This window comes from Egretta garzetta, unplaced genomic scaffold, assembly GCF_000687185.1.
Source record: "Egretta garzetta isolate BGI_Z169 unplaced genomic scaffold, ASM68718v1 scaffold384, whole genome shotgun sequence".
NCBI classification, from domain to species: Eukaryota; Metazoa; Chordata; class Aves; order Pelecaniformes; family Ardeidae; genus Egretta; species Egretta garzetta.
In genome coordinates, this window is record NW_009259496.1 from 555,825 (window position 1) to 577,183 (window position 21,359).

A 21,359-nucleotide genomic window follows, 5' to 3' on the forward strand; every position below is an offset into this window, starting at 1 on the left:
AGCGGGGCTCCGGGGCTGTGTCGGCCCCGGGGGTCGCCTCGCCGCGCTGTGGTAATTGCGCTGCGGGGAGAGCTTAAACAAAGTCCGGCTTAATTCTGGGAGCGCGTGGGTAGTGCCGGGCCGGCTGAGGATGAGTTTTCCTCTGAATGAACCGAGGCGTTTTGTCACCCGAGAGAAATTTGTCGTTTGCTGCTGTCGGGCTCCGTTTTTCATTGCTTTGTTTGGGATCCCCCCCCTCAGGAGTTCAATTTAAAATGAGGAACTTTCTTTTTTTTAGAGGAAGCATTAGTGGAAAAATCGTCCTCGTGTAACAATTCCCAGGTTGCCTTTTCAAAATAAGCCCGGGGCGGTGAGGGGGTGTGAGTACCAAATACAGTCGCTTCACGGCTCTGGACGGCTCCGAGCGTGCATCGCCTGTACCGTCTCCGTACCCCTCGGTGTTGCCGTTCTTGCGGCGTGCAGCCCGTTGGGCGTGCTCCCTCAGCAGGAGCTCTTTTCCTTATTCCTTGTAAATGCAACGCGTTACCCCGTTACCAGCAGCGCATCTTCACGTACCTACCGAGGGGCACCCGTGCGCTTACCCTGAGGCCCGTGGGAGCCGGGGCACGCACCGGGGACAAAGCCTCAGCGCCAGAGGCTGATAACGATAATGCCATGTCTAAAGCTTAGAAAAGAACGCTTTTACCCTTGTCCTGTCAAGCTGGAATCGTCATCGTCGCTGTGGTGGTTGGACCTTGGCTGGGCGCCCGGGGCCACCCTGCTCTATCACTCCCCTCTTCATCAGGACAGGCAGGGAGAGAATGAGATGAAAAGGAAAAAAACCAAAAAACTCATGGGTCAAGGTAAAGGCAGTTTAATAAAGAAAAAAAGCAAAAGCAAAGGCCAAACCACCACAGTCGCACGTCTTCTGCTGCATGCTTTATGGTGCAGATAGAAATGTGCCCAGACCTCACCTTAAGTAAAACAAATGCTTTCCAATACTTAATTTACAGTGCTGAAGGATCAATACAGCCACTGGAACTTCTCTTTTTATTGTTCTATATAATTAACACGTACTGTCAGCGCTTCAGAAAGTAATAACCTAAGAACGGGCAGAAGAACGTGAACGTTTGGTAAGAGTCTTTCAGGCACCAGCGATGCTTGAAGTTCTTTAGCTTGCAGCCCTTCGTATCACTGCATCCACAGCTGCACACTCTTAATCCCGAGTAAGCAGTTGGATTTGCAAGATGCTTTTCGCTGTCATTGATTTCAGCAGGTTTTGAGGGCGTTCAGCATCTGTTCAGGATGTTATTAGGGACCTGTGAACCGTAAGATGCTCGTCCCAGCGGGTGGATCGGCCGCTGAGGAGGTCTGTGCTGTTGGGGCTCAATTGCTGCTGGAACTCCTGCGGTCTGACCAGAGAAGTGTCGCGCCAAATGATTGCTGGAGAGCCGGGGATGCAGAATTTACCAATTTTTTTTTCATCTTTGGCAATTCACACTATTGTTGCACTAAAAAATACCATGTAATGACTATGAGCTCCCGAGGAAAACAAAGCATGCTTTTGAAAAAGCAGGCTGTAACCAGCATGTGGGAAGACTTCTAAAGTATCCTGGTTTTTGGCTGATGCTGAAATGCAGGGATAATAGAAGTCGCCTAGCTGGGCACTGAGAAAGGCGGCTGCCCATGTCCCTGAGTAAATGGATTCTGAAATTGCTGCTCAGTGTTCCCAACTGAGGAGCTGTGTGCTTATGGCTCGCAGGTGCTGACCTACGTTGCCGAAGCTTACTGGGGACCCTAAACTAACAGATGGCTAACGTAGGCTGTAGAGGTGGCGCAGAAACACTTTGCTTGCCTAGAGTTGGCCCAGGTACGCCTGTGCCGTGAGGAGCTGCGCAGCTTGGCGTGCTTACTTCCGTAGCGTGTCAGCCCTGCGTAGTTTCTCTTGTGTGGTCACCAGTTATTTTGGACTGACGACGGGAGCTTAAAGATTAGTGAGCCTTTTATTTGGTTTTAGGTTACTGCCTGGTATCTGAAAAGCTGTTAGTATACAGTGTTCAAAGAAAGGCAGGAGCTTGCAATTTCATGGCTTCCTTTGATTCCAGGACCTGGAGCTTAAGGGAGAAAATGCCCAGCAGCGCAGTACTGCCAAGTGTGTTTATGTAGCTGTTGGGGGATTAGTGCCTATCTGGTGAAGAGGCCCCTCAGCCCGGTGCGAGGTTATCAATGTGCTCTTATCTTTCTTCCAGTTGTAAAAAGCAGGAATCAGCTGAGGGTCCCGGTACGATGGAGAGGTCAGGCAACTGCAGCCGCAGTGACAGAAAGCACAAAACCTCAAATTCAGCCAGAAGCGCGGTAAGTCTGCAGTGGGGTCTGGGTGGGTGTGACCTGCTGCTGTTGCCCGCTGTCGCTCTCTGATACAGCACGCTGCTTTACTTGCAGAGCAAAGCTGGTTATGTACTAAAACGTGGCAGTCGCGGGGCTTGATCTCATCTTTTCGTGCATGCGTAACTGCTTTTATCTGGCTGGCTGCATTCACCGAGCCTCTTGTTTTCACAGTTCTGCGGGGCAAGGATTGCCTGCCTTGTTCTCTGCAGAACGCAGTGAGGCAGTGGCCCCCACAGTAAGGCCTGAGGCAGTGCAGAGGCAATAGAAGAACAAACAGTAGGGTGTTATAATTATTATTTGATGTTCTGGTTCCTGCTTCCTGGGTTTTATTCAGCAACCTCCTGACAGGCACTCCAGGAGGAAGGGAATGAAAACGGAGGTCCCAACCCATCGGGGCAGGCCTGGGCTCCTCTCGGTGCCCCTTTGTAAGACCTTGGCTTTAACAAGAAGGGGGCAAAGCTCACTGAGCATCCTCGGCTCTGTCTGTGCAGGAGGCAAGAGATCCTGGTCACTGGGCTCCCTTGGGCAGGGGAAACGATTCAATGGGGAAATCCATCTCTCAGGCGAGAGTTGTGATCAGCAGCTGTTTGTGTAAAAGCTGATTGCTGCTATCTGCTCCACTCTGCTGTGCTGCGAGGGATGTTATCCTTAGAACAGTGTGCCGGACCCACACCTGGATAGAAAACCCATTGTGGAAAAAAACCCAAAAAAATAAAACCAGCCCTGTACTTATTTTATGCGTAGAATGGCTCTTTACTGCTTTCACTGCTTCGGGAGATGAGATGTGTCTCCGAAGTAATGAAGACAAAGACTGGTGTGGGTAGTTCATCTGTCTTCTGTGGAAGCTGCTGCTTGGTCTGGTTGGAATCTGCAGCTGGCGTTCAGCTGCGATGGTTTCTTAGACTCTGTTTTATAACCTCCCGTACAGCCTTCAGCCACAAGGTAGTCTTCTTAGCATATTTCCGGTCAAACTCTATTGCAGAGTGATTACTTTTTTAAAAAAAGTAAAGATCATGTAAATACTTGTTCTCTGGCTATTCACGCTTGTCATGGGCAGGATGAGCTTCTAAATAGGATGCTGCTTTTGCAAAAGACAAATGCAGAAGGATAAGCTGCTTGTTTTATAGTAGTAATAGGATTTGAAATATCTCTTGCTTCCATAGGAAACCTAAAACAGGAATCTTGATGTTAAACATGGGAGGTCCGGAGCGGCTGGATGATGTGCATGATTTCTTACTTCGCCTCTTCCTGGACAGAGATCTAATGACACTTCCAGCTCAAAAGTGAGGGACACTCTGAACTCCTGTGTTACAGTCAGTGCTGGGTGGTGTTGTCTTAGCTGTAGGCTCAAACATTGAACTTCTGTGTATACCAGCATTTCTTAAGACTGTTTCATCTTGGGACCAGTCAGTGCAAGAAACGGTGTTATAATGCTCTGGAAATTGGCTTGCCAAAATCGTTGTCTTTTAATTGCAAATTGTGGTTTCCTGTCACCTAGGAAGTTTGGGAAGGGCGATGGAATGTGACATTAAACAAGCCATGCAGTGCTGGTTTGCTATAATTTGGGGAGATTGCCGTGGAAAACCAGCTGCGGCGGGAAGATTTGGGGAAAGAGGTGGTGATTTGGGTCATGATATTAATATGCATACCTTTTGAATGCTTTAGTAAATTAGCACCACTCATTGCCAAACGCCGCACACCAAAAATCCAGGAGCAGTACAGCAGGATTGGAGGTGGATCACCGATCAAGAAGTGGACAGCAGTGCAGGGAGAAGGCATGGTGAAACTGCTGGACAGCATGTCTCCTCGCACCGGTACTTCTTTACTCTTCTGTGCTTGCTAAAAGTTTCTTTTGCTTCATGTGTTGAAAGTATACGCTTGTAAAGCAGCTTTCGTTTCTCCATTTTTATCGTGAGCGTGAACAGTGTTCTCAGTCCTGCTAGGAAATCACAACAAAGATATTGCAGAAGTTCTCCTTCGTTAAAAACTAAGCATATGCAAAAGCATGGGGTTCCCACACATCCAAATGTATTCTTGTGCTGTGGTCGCTTCTGTGGCTGCATTGGAGAAAGGTGTTGATTTTGCAGAGTACTGTCAGTACTCATTCAACCTGCAGTAACACTGTGTAGCACCCACAACTGAACTTTACCCGTCTCTCAGGCTGGGTCCGGCATGTGCTGGGGTCCAGCCACCACCTCTGCCTGTGCCCAAGGTGAGCAGCTCAAAAGTAGCCCTGGGTAAGTCCACCCTTAGATGCTTTGGCATGTTTCATCTTGCGTAACTTCAGCCATCAGGGAGTTGGGCATCTGGCCTTAACTGGTGGCCTCTGCTCCCTCTTTCATCGCGAGAGAGTAGGGCTTGGAGAGAAAGTGATTCAGGTCATCCTAAGGTCATGATCAAAGATGGGGGCATCACCCTCCAAAGGTACACTTACCTCTCTCCTCGGGTTATGGGAAGATATCTAGGTGACTATGATAGGCAAAGCATCTTATTTTCAGATGGCTGAAGCTGGGTGATGGAAGTCTCCGTTGGTGTGTATGACTGCCAGGTGCCATACCTTGCCCTGTAAGCCCTGCCTAAGCTTGAAGAAGTCTACGCTGAAGACAAGTGGTTGAGCCTTAGATGATAAGAAAGGGGAATGTATTTTGTGTGTACAAATAAGTCAGGCACAGGAGAAGGGTGTTCAGAGTGGCGTTCTCGTAGCATAAACGAGGTGGAGATTTGTGACCATTGGCAGCAGCAGCATAATCTTGTGTAATTCTTTTACCTTTCATGAAGAGGTAGAGCGAGAGCGGCAGAATGACGCTCCTCTTGGGCTGCGCATGTGTGCGCACACAGGCTGGAAAACGCCTGCCGATCGAGGGTTTAGGGTTTCCTGCTTAATCATGTTCTGCACGCTGGTGCTATTGAGTTTCACAGAGGGGGGGGTGGGATCTCCTGCTGTAAAATGCAGGGCCACCTTCTTGTGTCTGCTCCTTGTAGCTAACTGCAGGACGGCATCATTCAGCTGCTGCACGCTCGCAGCAGCCAGCAGCTCGGGCTCAGAGGACGGTGCAGCGTTCCCTGCTCCTGCTGCTTCCTCCATGTGCCCTTCCCTGTTCAGGGCCAGCTCGCCAGGGTGCTGTGCAGGGCCCATCTGATACAGAACAGCTCTGAGGCCAGAAATCAATGGTATAAAGCCTTTTGCATTTGCCTTTCTTTAGGCTCAGGCTGGCATAACTATGGGTGACTGCATGGGAGGGTGTTGAGGGTGTGACTGTTCTCCAGAGCCACAGGTGTCTTTCCTTCCTCTGAAATGTCCCTCTGCAGTTACAGCTTGGACATATCCAGAGCTTTTGAAACTTTGCCTGAATCTGTAACTATTAATAATGGATAAAAGAACTAACACCAGTTAGGCCTGATTTCAGGACTGAAGAGGAGGTTGGTTGGAAGAAAAGACAAGGTTTTGTAGCTGAACGTTGCAGGGCTTGGTTGGGTGATAGCAGCGAGCCCCACCCGAGGACATGGGTGGGGGATAAGGCCTACCCTTTGCCTTGGGTGGAAGTAGATACTGTCTTTGCCAGTTCTTTCCTGATAATAAGAAAACTTGAACGGTGAATACAACCTCCCTCCCCTCTCTCCTGATCACAGAATCTCTCCGAACCTTGCTCCCTCGCAGCAAGGAGCTGCAACTTGTATGGATTACCCTGCGCCAAGCTACCTGGTAGCGCTGGTGTGGTGGGAAACGGGCGCAGACGCTTCTGTGAATGTCCTTTTACGAAGGGCTTCAGCGAACACGTTTTACCATGCAGTCGCAGTGGGCTAGGTGTGCAAACACAGACAACTGTGGTCATTTGCGTCATGTTCATTTGCTGTGGTTCAGCCATGTGCAATCTCTCTCCTAAAACCTGCAACCAGATTGATCCAGGAGTCATCTGTCACCCAGGTTAAATGCATGCATGGTGGAACTTGCGCCAGTTCAGCTGAACAGCTTTCAGATTGTTTGTTCGCTGAATTGGACTTCAGCTTGTATTGCTGCTCCGTTAGCAGCTATGGTGAACGGGAAGTCTGTTTCTCCTCTGCTGCTTGCTGAAGGTGATGGATTATTTGCTTACAGTACCTTTTATGCTACAGTTTCTTGCTATGTGACATTAAAACCATGGCGTTGATAAACGTGAGTGGCAGCACTGGAAATTAAACTTCCACATTCACATAGCAGCTCATGGGTGATGGCCATCTCCCCTGGCTTGCGTCAGTGAATCACCACTGCTGTGACAAAGCCAGGAGAAACCGTAACGTGGTGGTTGGTTCTGCCTGAAGTGGCCTGTCTGGGGGTCACCTGGGTTCCGGTAAGGTATTTCTCTGCATTATGCTTTCTGTTCTTGAAGCAGCAGACTATCTTTGTGAGTAGAAGGAATTAACGAGATCGCTAAGCTGCCCGCTGAATTCCTCACTGACGTGCTAGCTCCAGGTAATGCTTCTCATCCTGCCACTCCAATGAGGACGTTAAACACTTTTAATAGAAAAACTGCTGGAGTAAGAGGAGCCAAATAGGAGAGCTCTCCAATCTCTTCAGCTCAGCCGCTTTACAGTGCTGCAAGCCACCTTCCCCCTTCAGCTTCCCTGACCTTGCTGATGTGGTGCTGGTGTGTCAGGGAATCCCCCTCCATGTTTGACCATACCTGCGTGTTATTTGATGCGTCGCTGTTTTGTAATTCTTTGTGGCACCTGCTTCAGACTCGGGTAGAAAAGGGCGAGAAGTAGAAGGTTGGTGAAAGGCTCTGGAAGGTGAAAAGTGACGCTCTTGGAAGGCTAGAACCAAATTTATGTCATTTGTTCAGCGTGTAATGTGTCACTGACAGCTTTATTCGGGTCATGTTTGATCCTTTTTTTCCACAGATGCTACTCTCTAGCTTAACTCCAGCTGTGGTCCCTGCAAGTACAGTCGAAGCTTGAAGCCAAAACTGCGCTGGGCTGCGGCATCCAAGGCAGTAGTGTTTTTAGCAGCGGTAGCCCCTGAAGGGTCAGGCTTGCAACAGGTTCTGAAGATAAAGCTCAGAAAGTTTATCTGCTTTTCTCAGCACACCACTCCCGCTTGCTTTTGTCTGGTGACCGCTTTTTGTGAAGTCACGCCCACCTCTCTGCACTTCTTACGCCTGATAAGTCGTTCAGAGACCTCATTTTTCACCTAACAGTAGCTGCAGTTCTAAAAACTGAACGTGCTGACCATTGCTAACAGTTGAACTGAGTGCTAGCCATTTCCTTAAGCATTTTGAGTAACCTTGCAGCGATACCGGGTACTGTGTTGCTTCAGAATAGCTTGAAACAGTTGGATGTGCTTCCAGACTGAGCTGTGCGTTTCGGAATACCGTGTGCTCACAGGTAGCACTTTGGGAGCACCAAGCCCTGTTAATGAGTAACTCGCAAGTTGTGGTGGTAAGACTTCAAATGCAGGGCAAAGAAGAAACACTTTGTGTACTTGTTTTACCTTGACCTGGACTTTTGGGGTGCGGAGATTATAGTTGCTGAGTAATTGCAGTTGGTGAAGAGCTCATGTTGGACAGCATCAATAACCACCTGTGAAGGTCCCCCCTGCGTAAATTAATCAATCCACTGATTTACTGACTTGTAAACGTTTGGCATGTTACACTTCAGCAATGGGATTTAATATAAAGTAGTAAATAAAGAGACTCACCCATGTCATCTGGGAACAACATGATTTTAAAATGAAGCTTTATTGTTACAGGCAGCTGTCTGAAAACAAACAAGAGTTCTTCCTTCTGAATGAGTGGGGTTGGGCAGGCTCAGCAGTCTGTAAGAATAAATCACACAAACATGGTGATAGGAAAATCCATTTCTATTGTTGGGGGATTTTTAGTGCTGGCATCAAATAGGCTAATGTCTTGCAATGGTAATTATATTTTAAGAAGGTACAGCTTGCTTTTTTATTGTTTTTAATTATAACGGTTCTTAGTATTTCTTACAAGCTGTATTTTAGCTGAGATTCCCTTGTCAGCAGAAGGAAAGCTCACCGGATGAGGGAGCCACATTGTTTTAGATCGGCAGCTCTTTGCGGAAGGAGATGTCACTCCATATCCAGTAGTAGCAACAAAAGCAGTATGTATACAGACACGGAAATCTGTCCTTTGCTGCCTGTGATCCAGGACAAAACCTAATGCTGCGAGAGTATTGCAGGAAGTTTCCAAGCTGGCCATGTTTTTTCCCCAGTGTGTCCCTTCCCAGGTTAAACTCCTACCCGTCTTTGCTGTGGTTAGTGAGACTTTTGGTTTTAATGCCTTTTTAAAATGTTAATGAGGTTACTGGCTCCCGGGGCTCCTGAAGTTGGGTCATTATTTGGTACTGCTCCCAGCTGGGAGCTCTCTTGCCTCCTGCAGAGAACTGGGGCTGACTAAACCTGTTTTCTGAATCCTGTATAAATGTATGGAGTGGAGACCAAGCACAGGACATCTGCTTCTTTCAGAAACCTGTTAAACGTTATTTCAGAGCTAATGACCTGGAAACCCTGAAAAAGAAACTTTGCTTTTGTTCTCTTAAGAACTTCTGTCCTCTACTTAAAAGAAACAAAATAAAACAAGAAACCTGCCCTCCCTCCCTCTCCCTAACCAAACCGTACTCCCCAAACCTTGAAGCCAACACCCCAAAGATTAGAGGTGAAACAGGGGAAAACCTAAAATACTGTCCTTGGAGAGAGTAATATTGCCTCCAAAATAACGTGCTTAAAGGCGTGAACATTTCTGTGACGTGGATCCCTGTAGAGCAGAAGATCTTGGTGCTGGCACAAAAAAATGGCAGCCCAATTTTATTTGAAATTTTAGGTAAATACAATTTCCTGGAATGTGCAAACTGCTTAAGCAATGTGTTTCCTTTTGTATGGCAGACTGAAGAAAGCCTTATCTTTCCATTTTAATTACGTTGGTGTGTTTAAAACACCTGACTTCTGACATCACTAAGCGAGCTGAGCTGTTAGGAAGCCGGTAGGAGGTCTGTAACTGTGGTCTGTGTTAGGGCGTAGTAGTGTTCATTTAGCATCTCGTAGTGATGCTTTTTTATCACTACATCCTCTAAATCAGAACTTGCCCAGTAAAACCTCAGAGCTCTGTACAGTCTGGAAACCATGCCTTAGCTAAGCTAAGTGAAAGCAGAAGAGCGATGCTTCCTGCAGAAGCAAACAATAATATAAATCGCTTTTAAATTCTAGTAACAGCAAAGTGAGTTACCAGAAAAATACCGGGCCAAAGAACAATGTGTTTATATGACAATGGTTTAGAAAAGCAGCCAGAAAATTATCAACAAGTTTATTTCAACAGTTTCAGTCTGCCTGGTTCTGTACTTTGTGCTTATTAATGACATGTCGTTGAGAGTTCTTGGGGTTTTTCTGTAATTATTTTTCCTGTGCTTTGGCTGGCAGCGCCTCACAAATACTACATTGGCTTCCGGTATGTCCATCCTCTGACAGAAGAAGCGATTGAAGAGATGGAGAAAGACGGCATTGAACGGGCTATCGCTTTCACGCAGTACCCACAGTACAGTTGTTCGACCACAGGTGAGCAGCCGGGCGGGAGCGGAGCGCAGGCAGAGGCGAGCGTAGGCACGTGTCCGCGAGCCGTGAGGGAGCCTGCGGAGCCTCAGCGCAGGCTGTCCCGTCTTCCTCAAAGTGCCCCTTCCTCTTGGCTTCGCTGCCGACTCGAGGTCCTCTGTATTTGCTATAATTCCGAATTTTAGGTAGAAACTTCTTAACTCGGGATAGCTTTGTGTTGGCGTTGTTATTGTGAGGTAACATAAACTGAAAGCTCAGGAACACGACTGAGAAAGCTTTCTTCGTGGAAACTAGAGCAATAATTGTTCCTCAGTTAAGAATGGTTTAGCAAATTGTTCTTGGCTGGTACCTTGTATGAACTTTGATATAATTGTTCCCATTTGAGGCTCCAAGTTCTGATTTATGGTTGCATTTTAAAATATTGTAGTACCTTGCTACAAAACTGTTTTCATCTGACAAGTTGCTAATGCCTTGGCTGAACTTACATTCTTAATTCTCTGCATTTCAGGAAGCAGTTTAAATGCCATTTATCGCTACTATAATAAAAAAGGGGAGAAGCCAAAGATGAAGTGGAGTATAATTGACCGATGGCCCACACATCCCCTTCTTATTCAGGTATGGATTTGTATGAGCGCCTTTGAAATTAGCAGCCAGAATGAGAGGTGTGAACTGAGCAGGTCTGATGCGTTATCAAACTGGCATTCCCTGGGGCTTTCCTAGATAGTAGGAGAAACTTGGTATCATTGCATTGCCAGCTGACTTTAAAACAACAAAGAATTAAGTAAATGCAGATGTTTATTATAGAGTTTCCTTTTTAGAAATATTTGCTACCAGTAAAACCATGGTATAACGTTAAGCAACAGAAACGTTCTGAGGAAACACTTCACTTAGATCACATCTTAGCTTCTAAAAAACCTTGCAAGATTTTTAGCTATAGTACGTATTAAAAGAATGAACCTACATGCTGATTTAGGCTGTGTTTATATCTGTTCTTAAAAAAAAAAAAAAACCATACTTGAGAAGAATAAAAGGAACGCTTCAATTTGAGGGTACATTTTAGTTATGGTAATGAAATGTCTCTTGTCTACTGTGTATGAAATTACAGGAGGATGGTTATTTCATGCCAGATGTTTTGGCCTGGTAATGTGTGAAAGTGACCACCGTGCACATCTTGTTTTAAAAACACAGTCATGTTAACTTAACAGTGTTGGCTGGAAGGGACCTCTGGAGGTCCTTAGTCCAAATTCCTGCTCAGAGCAGCTCTGTGGTCAACAGACATACAGATCATGTCGGCTTGTCAGATTCTCATCCATCAGCAAAGAGGTGGTTCTAAGCACAGCCTGGCTGTGGCAGGAGCAGTTAAGGGAAGCCTTCTTGCTCCTTTCTTTTCAGAGAAAATGGCATTTTTATCTTTGTTGGGGAGCTTCTCCTCTAGTTTGGGTTTTGCAATTTTTGTGGTGTGCTGAACAGACGATAAAAATGAGTGAAGGAAGGCAAGGTGGAACTGCCCACGCTGCGTGACGTTCCCCTGATGAGCCCGGTGTGATCCTGTCCTGGGACGTGCCATTGTTACTGTGCACTCTCCATGTCGTCAGTGAAACACCTCAGCAGAGTTTAGGAACCTTTCGTGTCTTCAGGAAACCTGAAAATGGTTCCCAGTAGACAGAGTACATACAAACGCCCGCTTTTTTTTTTTTTTTTTACCAATGTGCATTTCCTTAAGTCTAGGGAGGCTGTAATCGAAAGGGCTGGCTCAGCCCCGATTGCAAAGTTGAAATTAAAATTATTATTTTTATTTTTTTTTACATTTCTGATCTGTTTTTCACTGTAAAATATCTAAGAGAGAAGGCCATGCAGTCAGAGCTGTTCCACGCTCCTGCAGCACCGCACGCCGGCAGTGCTGGCGGCAGCTTTCCCCTCCCTATGCTCCCTCAGCCTAGCTGCGTGCATGCAGCGGTAGGGCTCTCGGTTCGGACGCTGGCAGTGGGGGCAAAGGGTCAGAGGTGTTGCCCTGCTTTTTTGTGTAGTACTAAGAACATTTCAGGTGTTGATGGACAGAGGTGTCCGTCTCTCGCATGTTCAGCTGAGCTCGAGGTGGAGATCTCCGAATATGGCTGAATGCAGTTATCCCAAACTTGCCTCACCAGGCCATTGGGGAACACCTTCCGCAGAGCAGGCTCTCCCCCGATGCCCGGTGTATGTACTCTAACTTAGTCCTAGTGTAATGGGGCTGCTGAGGCGGGGTGGTTGTGCTCTGACCGGTCACCATTTCTCTCTCCCTTGCCCTAGCAGCTGCACACGTGTGCCCTCCACAGCCTGGGAACTGATCTTCGGAGGCGGTAGAGGAGAGTTGGGTTGAATGGGTTATGTTCTGTCAGTTTGTTACCAGCATCTTAAAACCACTGGGATGATCAGAAGTTCACACGGGCCTTTGCTGTGTTGGGACTGGGCACTGTGTGATACTGTGTACCTAACAGTATGTAATACATGCTGTCTCTTGTGGTACTGGGTACCTAACAGTATGTAATACATGCTGTCTCTTGCTATTGTCTCACACATACAGAAAGGAATTTTGAAGTTCTTATGGCAACCTGGAATACCGAAGCTGTGTGTCTCGGGTTGTTTGAGATCCCATAATGCCTCTCTGTTTCTGATTCACATCTTTGCTTTTTTTTGTCTGAACAGTGCTTCACCGATCACATACAGAAGGAACTGAACCTGTTTCCACCTGACAAAAGGAAAGATGTCGTCATCCTCTTCTCGGCTCACTCGCTGCCCATGTCTGTGAGTTACGTCGGGTCATTTCTGTCATTGTTAGACCAGAGTCACCCTGGCTGGGCTGAATGGAAGGGTATGTGGCTCGCCCGCCCGCAGGGTAGGGCCACAGCTGTGCAAGTGCCAGGCAAATACAAGAGAGAAATACGAAGGTGAGTTAGCGAGGGGAAAATCTGTTTATTTTCTCACCTCTGCAAAGCAGTAATAATACTTTCCCTGAAGGAAAGAAACTGAAATCTTTGCAAGCTTGCAATAAATGACTTGATCCTCTGTTAGCAACCAGGAACTGCAGTGAAATCGCTTTTGGATCATTTTTCAAAAATGCAGTGCTGTTACCAAAATCTAACCATATCTATATACGATGAAAGAATAATTTATCTTTTAGTGTGTGAAGGAGGGGGAGTAGATGCTCTGGTAAAGAAGCTTCACCATAGGTTTTGCTGGGCAAGAACGCAGTTTTTCTTCCCTGTTTTGGATGAGCCAGGCACTTGATAGGGCCCGCCCTGGGCGCAGCCACATCACGCGCAGCGTGCTCGCCTTTCCCAGTCTTTAGGTGGTCTTTGCCCAAGTGTGTTCACTGGAAGAAAAAGGTGTGGTGTTTTTGTGTTGAAGGTAGTGAACCGTGGTGATCCGTATCCTCAAGAAGTGGGAGCTACTGTCCAGAGAGTCATGGAGAAGCTGAACTACTCCAACCCTTACAGGCTCGTGTGGCAGTCCAAGGTATGTGCCAAGGGAAGCTGCAAGCCACCTGCCACTGTAAAGCTCTTCAGGTGATGGAGTTTGTCATCTTCCAGCTTAAGAAGGTCATAACCTCAGTGCCTTTTCCCCATTTTCAGCAAGTACTTCTGCTAGAACAGAACCCCCCATCTGTTACTCAAATTCAGTCTTTCCAGATACTCTAATCACAGTTTCTTGCCTTTTTTGTATGTAGCATCCTTTGAAAGTAGACTTTTGATGTGTGTGTTAGAAAGCCTGTGATCTCATGAGATCTAGTTTGTCATTTGGCCTTCTCTGTCAGAAGGAAGAATCGAGCACTCGCTGGATTTTTAAGGTGTTGCTTTTTGAGGATCTCTGAGCAATTTTTCTGAAGTCATCACTGTGATACAGGCATTTTTAATAATAATAATACGAGCCTAATCCAAACAGGATTCATTATCCTTGTTGAAGACTGCTTGCATTACTTTGTACTTATTATTGCTACTGCAAATAGGAAGGAACTTAAGTTTTACCAGAATTACATAGTACAAGTAACCTTATGTCTCGAGGTGTTGATGGACAGAGGTGTCCATCTCTCGCATGTTCAGCTGAGCTCGAGGTGGAGATCTCCGAATATGGCTGAATGCAGTTATCCCAAACTTGCCTCACCAGGCCATTGGGGAACACCTTCCGCAGAGCAGGCTCTCCCCCGATGCCCGGTGTATGTACTCTAACTTAGTCCTAGTGTAATGGGGCTGCTGAGGGGGGGTGGTTGTGCTCTGACCGGTCACCATTTCTCTCTCCCTTGCCCTAGCAGCTGCACACGTGTGCCCTCCACAGCCTGGGAACTGATCTTCGGAGGCGGTAGAGGAGAGTTGGGTTGAATGGGTTATGTTCTGTCAGTTTGTTACCAGCATCTTAAAACCACTGGGATGATCAGAAGTTCACACGGGCCTTTGCTGTGTTGGGACTGGGCACTGTGTGATACTGTGTACCTAACAGTATGTAATACATGCTGTCTCTTGCTATTGTCTCACACATACAGAAAGGAATTTTGAAGTTCTTATGGCAACCTGGAATACCGAAGCTGTGTGTCTCGGGTTGTTTGAGATCCCATAATGCCTCTCTGTTTCTGATTCACATCTTTGCTTTTTTTTGTCTGAACAGTGCTTCACCGATCACATACAGAAGGAACTGAACCTGTTTCCACCTGACAAAAGGAAAGATGTCGTCATCCTCTTCTCGGCTCACTCGCTGCCCATGTCTGTGAGTTACGTCGGGTCATTTCTGTCATTGTTAGACCAGAGTCACCCTGGCTGGGCTGAATGGAAGGGTATGTGGCTCGCCCGCCCGCAGGGTAGGGCCACAGCTGTGCAAGTGCCAGGCAAATACAAGAGAGAAATACGAAGGTGAGTTAGCGAGGGGAAAATCTGTTTATTTTCTCACCTCTGCAAAGCAGTAATAATACTTTCCCTGAAGGAAAGAAACTGAAATCTTCGCAAGCTTGCAATAAATGACTTGATCCTCTGTTAGCAACCAGGAACTGCAGTGAAATCGCTTTTGGATCATTTTTCAAAAATGCAGTGCTGTTACCAAAATCTAACCATATCTATATACGATGAAAGAAGAATTTATCTTTTAGTGTGTGAAGGAGGGGGAGTAGATGCTCTGGTAAAGAAGCTTCACCATAGGTTTTGCTGGGCAAGAACGCAGTTTTTCTTCCCTGTTTTGGATGAGCCAGGCACTTGATAGGGCCCGCCCTGGGCGCAGCCACATCACGCGCAGCGTGCTCGCCTTTCCCAGTCTTTAGGTGGTCTTTGCCCAAGTGTGTTCACTGGAAGAAAAAGGTGTGGTGTTTTTGTGTTGAAGGTAGTGAACCGTGGTGATCCGTATCCTCAAGAAGTGGGAGCTACTGTCCAGAGAGTCATGGAGAAGCTGAACTACTCCAACCCTTACAGGCTCGTGTGGCAGTCCAAGGTATGTGCCAAGGGAAGCTGCAAGCCACCTGCCACTGTAAAGCTCTTCAGGTGATGGAGTTTGTCATCTTCCAGCTTAAGAAGGTCATAACCTCAGTGCCTTTTCCCCATTTTCAGCAAGTACTTCTGCTAGAACAGAACCCCCCATCTGTTACTCAAATTCAGTCTTTCCAGATACTCTAATCACAGTTTCTTGCCTTTTTTGTATGTAGCATCCTTTGAAAGTAGACTTTTGATGTGTGTGTTAGAAAGCCTGTGATCTCATGAGATCTAGTTTGTCATTTGGCCTTCTCTGTCAGAAGGAAGAATCGAGCACTCGCTGGATTTTTAAGGTGTTGCTTTTTGAGGATCTCTGAGCAATTTTTCTGAAGTCATCACTGTGATACAGGCATTTTTAATAATAATAATACGAGCCTAATCCAAACAGGATTCATTATCCTTGTTGAAGACTGCTTGCATTACTTTGTACTTATTATTGCTACTGCAAATAGGAAGGAACTTAAGTTTTACCAGAATTACATAGTACAAGTAACCTTATGTCTCGAGGGCATTACACCTATCACGCCATTGTTGTCTTGTTCTTGAAGTTTCATATTATGGTACGTTGGCGCCAAATACTTCACGGATCGTAAAGGGGTAAGGACAGTTTGCTACAGAACGGTAACTGCTTTACAAGGCAGGTAAACCCAGTGCAGTGGTGGTCAGGGTTTCATTGAGCTGAAAACAGTGCACCTTTATTTAAATTTTCATTTATTTTAATGAGAGTCTTATTTAGGCCAGCCCAGGTTCTGTTTATTTGGGTTTTGAATGATGCGACAGTATGTCTTCATGGAAAATCTAATGGAGAAAGCAAGAGGTACTATCAAAAGCAGGGAAAGACAAGTAACTGGCTCCATCTTAAACACAATCTGATCTGTGTTGTCCTGCTTAAGAAAACATGGGTGTTCTTTGTAAGAGTGATTCAATGAGGTTTTATTTTCTTTATTTCCCTCCCCATTTTCTTACAGGTTGGACCAATGCCTTGGCTCGGTCCACAGACAGATGAGGCCATTAAAGGACTGTGCCAAAGAGGAAAGAAGAACATGCTGTTGGTCCCAATAGCATTTACAAGTGACCACATTGAAACGCTTTATGAGCTGGACATTGAGTATGCCCAGGTTCTAGCGAATGAGGTGAATGTTTTATTGGTTTTATACCTGTTTGGATAGTGGTGCTCTGAAATTACTTTTTCTGTTTTGGAATTTGCATTATAGTTGCTTCTTGCAATATGATTTGGGGCAAATTTTATTTTTCTGTAAACTGAAAATTAATCTGAACTGGCTTAACTCAAATTTATCTTTAGCAACACAAAACAGGTGGGAATTTGTCTTTCTAGATTTAACTCTTTAAGCCACTACTACCCTTAGTGAAAAAGAATAATTGTTTTTTGGCAGCAAAGTGAAATTTTGCATCGTAGTTATTTTTGCTGTATTGAAAAACATGGTACTGCATTTAATTCCATCATTTTGGGGCAACTTCTGAATGAAGTAGGAAGGAAGATTTGGAAGGCTAACCAGTGAAGGATCTAGCAGCCCTAACTGCTTTCCTCCTTATTTCTGATCCAGTGTGGAGTTGAAAATCTCAGAAGAGCGGAGTCTCTTAACGGAAATCCACTGTTCTCCAAGGTATCTTCGTTGTTGCAATAGTTGTAAAAGTTTGCCGTTGCGTGTTTCCTACGAGATCATGGAAGTCGTCCTGTGGTTTTAAAGTATTTTGAGTTTAAGAGCAAAAATGGAAACCCCTGTACTTAACCTGTAAACCACAAAGTGTTTTCTTTCAGCAGAGTTTGTGATGGTTTTGTTTGGTTGTTTTAAAGAAAGAAGTTCAGAAGTTTGGTTTAACAAAAAAGAAAACCAGTTTTGTATTCATTTGTAGTAATCTTTTAATGAAATACTTCTCTTAAGATATTACGCCACTGCAGTTTTAAAGCATTTTCCCCTGAAGTAAAGGAGGGGAGTGCTTAAAAAGCGTAGCCTGACGGACGCACAGTTTGGCAATCTCACTCCTCGGTGTGTTAAAGCATTGTTTTGTTTTATGCAGATAGGTTTGCTCGCTCCTGATTTTTAATTAACTGTCTTTCAGGCTCTGGCAGACTTGGTCTGTTCTCATATCCAGTCGAATGAAGTCTGCTCGAGGCAGTTAACCCTCTGCTGTCCGCTCTGCACAAATCCCGTCTGCCACCAGACAAAAGCCTTCTTCACCAATCAACAGCTGTGACGGGCGGTCCAGGAGGGCGCCGCTGGATTGTGCAGGAAAATCGCCCTGGTGAAGCAGTGCAAAGGAAAGAAACAGCTTGACCAAACTCTCCACTGTTAATATCCTGCCAGGCTGGTGGTCTGGGATGTTAACCTCATGTAACAGTGAGGACCACTTGACTTTTTTTGTTTTATTTTTTCTTACGTTTCCTTTGTTTGAGAAGAGTTTGTAGAAAGTAGGGAAATAAGGGCGTTTATCCTGTGAGATGTGAAAAGATCTCGTTTCATCTGATTCTGGTTGGACTTAGCATGAGCCCATAAGTACGCACTGAAAAACTTAAAAAACTTTTCTGCAAATGAGCTTCTATTTCCTATGCAGGGATTTATTTGTATGCAGTTTTGTCATGAGTGCATTAACTTCAGCTTTCCGGGTCAAGCATACAGTTACTTGTTTTGTTTGTGCTTAAGGTACGGCATAACCAGCATAGTCACTGGTTGTCTCTCTGAGAGTGACTTTTCAGATGGGTTTGAAGATCAAGTGACTTCTAATGCTTTTTAAATAACATGTGTATTTTTTAGAACGTAAAGATAAGGCTTTGTTTTGTTTTGTTTTGTTTTTAATCCTGCCAGAAACTTACACTGAAAGCTTAGCTGGGATAGTAGAGCGCACAAGATTTGTTTACATTTTCTAGGAAAAAACACTCTGGTTATCTGCAGGAAAGCCTCTGCATTTGAAGAGCATAAACCAAAAGGAATAAGCCTGCTTGGATGACGCTGGGGAGTTGAAGCGAACTGTGTATGCTTCACATCTGGCAGCGATCAGCAGTGCGTATGGAAACATGTTGGTTTATCTTTTAAGCAAAATGGCTTTTTAAAATTATTATTAAAAAGGGCTTTTCTGTTTGGTTAAGTAAATTTAGGAAGTCAGGCTTGCTCTCCAGAAGGTTTATAGATCTGCTCTATGCTTTCTACTGTGCCACAGTGCTGTGGTTTTTGTGGGATACCTATGGAGTTCCATAGGTACAATTGATTGAGCTTAATTGATGTTGTTATTTAAAAGTGAGATGATCAGTCAGGAGTAATTTACGTTGCAGATGCCTGAGAGCAGGCAGCCCCGCAGGCTGACAGCTGTGCGCTTGTGCGTACCTTTGTCAAAAGCCAAATTTTGTCTGTTAGAATTTTGGCGCTGGTTGTGGGCCGGGAGTATGCGCTCGTAACCCAGCTGAACTTCTGGCGTGTTTTGGCAGGCGTTTGGGTGCACCAGGACTGCTGAATCCCCTCCAAAGTAGTGGTAGTTTTGCAGAGAGAAGAACCTTCTTAGGGCAGTATTGCCTCACTGCCAGCACTGGTACTGGTGACTGGGTTAGTCTTGGGATGGGAGGGGGCCTTTCCGAAAGGCTGGTGGCCACACAGCGTGCCTGAGCTTGGCACTTGAGCAGTTCAGGGCAGAAGTACCACAGCACCTCAGTCAGTGGTCCTCTGGCACCGGGACCTCTCCTCCTGGGTGGGACAGAGGAGGAGCAAAGCTGTGACCGTGTGCTGTGGGACCGAGCCATACGTGTATTAGTCTAGCTCTCAGCTTCATGGGTGTAAATGTTTACTTTAACTAATTAGCACTGAAATGCCAGTACTTTGGCAACGCAGGTCGTTTTCAGTAAACTGATGATTCAGCTAATGGTGATGTTTGAGAAGCAGATGCCACGCTGCTCAGGCAGTTCTGTTTGCTTTTGTAGTCACGAGGCGTGAGCAGTTTGAACCTCTGATCTTTCGAGGATAGGGTGGTTTAAAAGAAAATAGGCCTCTGTTGGTATTACAGGGGTCTATCTTCTATTTTACATTGAGAAAATGAAACATGGGCTACTAAAGAAAGGAGTGGGTGCTGTGTTGGTGAGCCCGTGGGCCAAGTACTGCCATGGAGCGACGTAAATCCTACTGTACAGCCTCGCTAGGGCCTGCGGCCTGACACGTCTTGAGAGCCGATGGACGCGCCTCCACTGCCATACTGCGGCTTCCCAGCGTGGCTGTGGTGAGACAGACTTGAATTCCTTCAGTGCCAGAACCTCCTACGTTACTGCTGTCCCTCATGGCTTTAGCAGAAAGAAGTCTTCCTTGGCCCTTCGTACCTCTGCCTCTTTCCGCGGCAGGGAGCCAGAAGCGGGGGCTTCTGTTCTCCCTTTCTTGCTCCGTTCTTGGTCTCTCCTCGCTGCCTTGGCGGGAAAAAGGAACGCAAAGCTGATTCCTGCCCTGGCTCAGGTGGAGTAGGTGGGGTTATCACGTGTATGGAAGGGCGAAATTTCCATGTAAAAGCTTTGAATCATTGTCAAAATAATACAAATGTCTGCAGCGTGTCTGGGAAGGGAACACTGGCCTTATGTCTCTCGTTGGACAAAGAACTTTCTCGGTTCCCGTTTCTCTGCTTGACACTTACAGCTCAGAGGAAAACAGCCTGTTGCATAAAATCTTCCTACTGATACCTCTTTCCTGCCAGCTGAAGGGGAGATCGCCCTTCAAATGCAGGTTGTGACCAGCACATTTAGAGGTGTGGCTGAGGCTGGAAAGCGGAGGTTAACGTCCTGTGGACATTGTGACACTATAAATATAGATTGGCTTTTTATTTCCATGCTGGAGAGTGCACTGAAAATATTAGCCGGCACTAATGATGAGGCATTACGTTTGTCCCCAGTAATAAAAGGTATTTAAAATTCACTTTTTAGTATGCTAACCGCAAGTGGGATAATTACTGAGCCTATTCCTGCTATTAGACCATAATGCAGAAATCACTTCATTTTCTAGCTTTTCGCAGATGGATCTTGTCTCACAGCTTTGGTGGGGTTCTTTCTTTTGCTGAACAGGTCGTGTAATACCACGCTGTCCTGCTATTCAACACACGTCCTTTTGTCTTAGCGCAGCAGCAGGAGCCTGTTGGAACACTACCTGAGCGAGTTAGCTAGCAGCTCTGCTGAATATTCTTAACAGAAATCAAGATAACGGTGAGACCAACGTCGGTGGGAATTCTGCTGCCACTGAAATCTTCTAGCCCTGGGTTTTCTGTTTGGGGGCATTTCTGACTATGCCAACAGCGGAATTCGCTTGCCCTGACTTGAGATGCTTCCGATCTGTGTGCCGACAGCTGAGCTGGTCTCCTAGGTACTGTTTCTGTCAGGAGATTGTTCTAATACCGTGTTTCTGAGAAGTTGTTCATCTCTCAAAGCAGATGTCCCCACGGGGCTGGCGTGAGTTTCACCGCGGTGCTGCCTCGGGCGGCGGAGGCGGCGGGAGCGCTAACTCGGAGGCAGTTGGCTGCGGTGCGCGTCTCTGACACGAGGAGAGACGCATCCCGTCCCCTTACATGCCTTCTTCCCCAGCACCCCGCCGGTGACGTGTGGCCGCTGCATCTGGGAGGTTGCAGTCCCAACCCTACCGATACGCGTGCCGTTTGCCCTCTGGCAGACGGTCAGCGCTTGGTGCTAACTCAGGACCCGCTCTCGCCAGATCCTGAGCGCCTCCTGCTCTGGCGGGATTGATTTGAGCATATGGAAGCGTCAGCATCGGGGAGACTCCAGTCCTCGGACGATAATCTAGTTTGATTTTTTCATTATCGATTGCACTCCCTTTGCAGTACTTTATTTCATTTGCACGTGTTGATCATTTACATGTGCCCTGACAAAAAGCCACCGGTTGGAAGCGAGCTTAGGCGATGTGTTGAGGCGGTGTTGTATCCCAGGCTTCCCTTGGCAAGGGCCGAGCCCTCGGGCTGGCCTCGGGCAGTGGGGG

General features: G+C 46.4%; 1 protein-coding gene across 1 annotated transcript; it reads left to right on the plus strand.

Annotated features, from left to right (window-relative positions):
• Positions 1–2,228: 2,228 nt before the first annotated feature.
• On the plus strand, positions 2,229–21,163 carry FECH (ferrochelatase). The gene is made up of 10 exons (XM_009637398.2): positions 2,229–2,334; positions 3,531–3,650; positions 4,033–4,181; positions 9,776–9,910; positions 10,413–10,519; positions 12,590–12,688; positions 13,292–13,399; positions 16,359–16,523; positions 16,956–17,015; positions 17,473–21,163. Exons 2-10 carry the CDS (start codon positions 3,553–3,555, stop codon positions 17,605–17,607), a joined length of 1,056 nt encoding a protein of 351 aa, XP_009635693.2. The 5' UTR covers positions 2,229–2,334; positions 3,531–3,552; the 3' UTR covers positions 17,608–21,163.
• Positions 21,164–21,359: the final 196 nt, after the last annotated feature.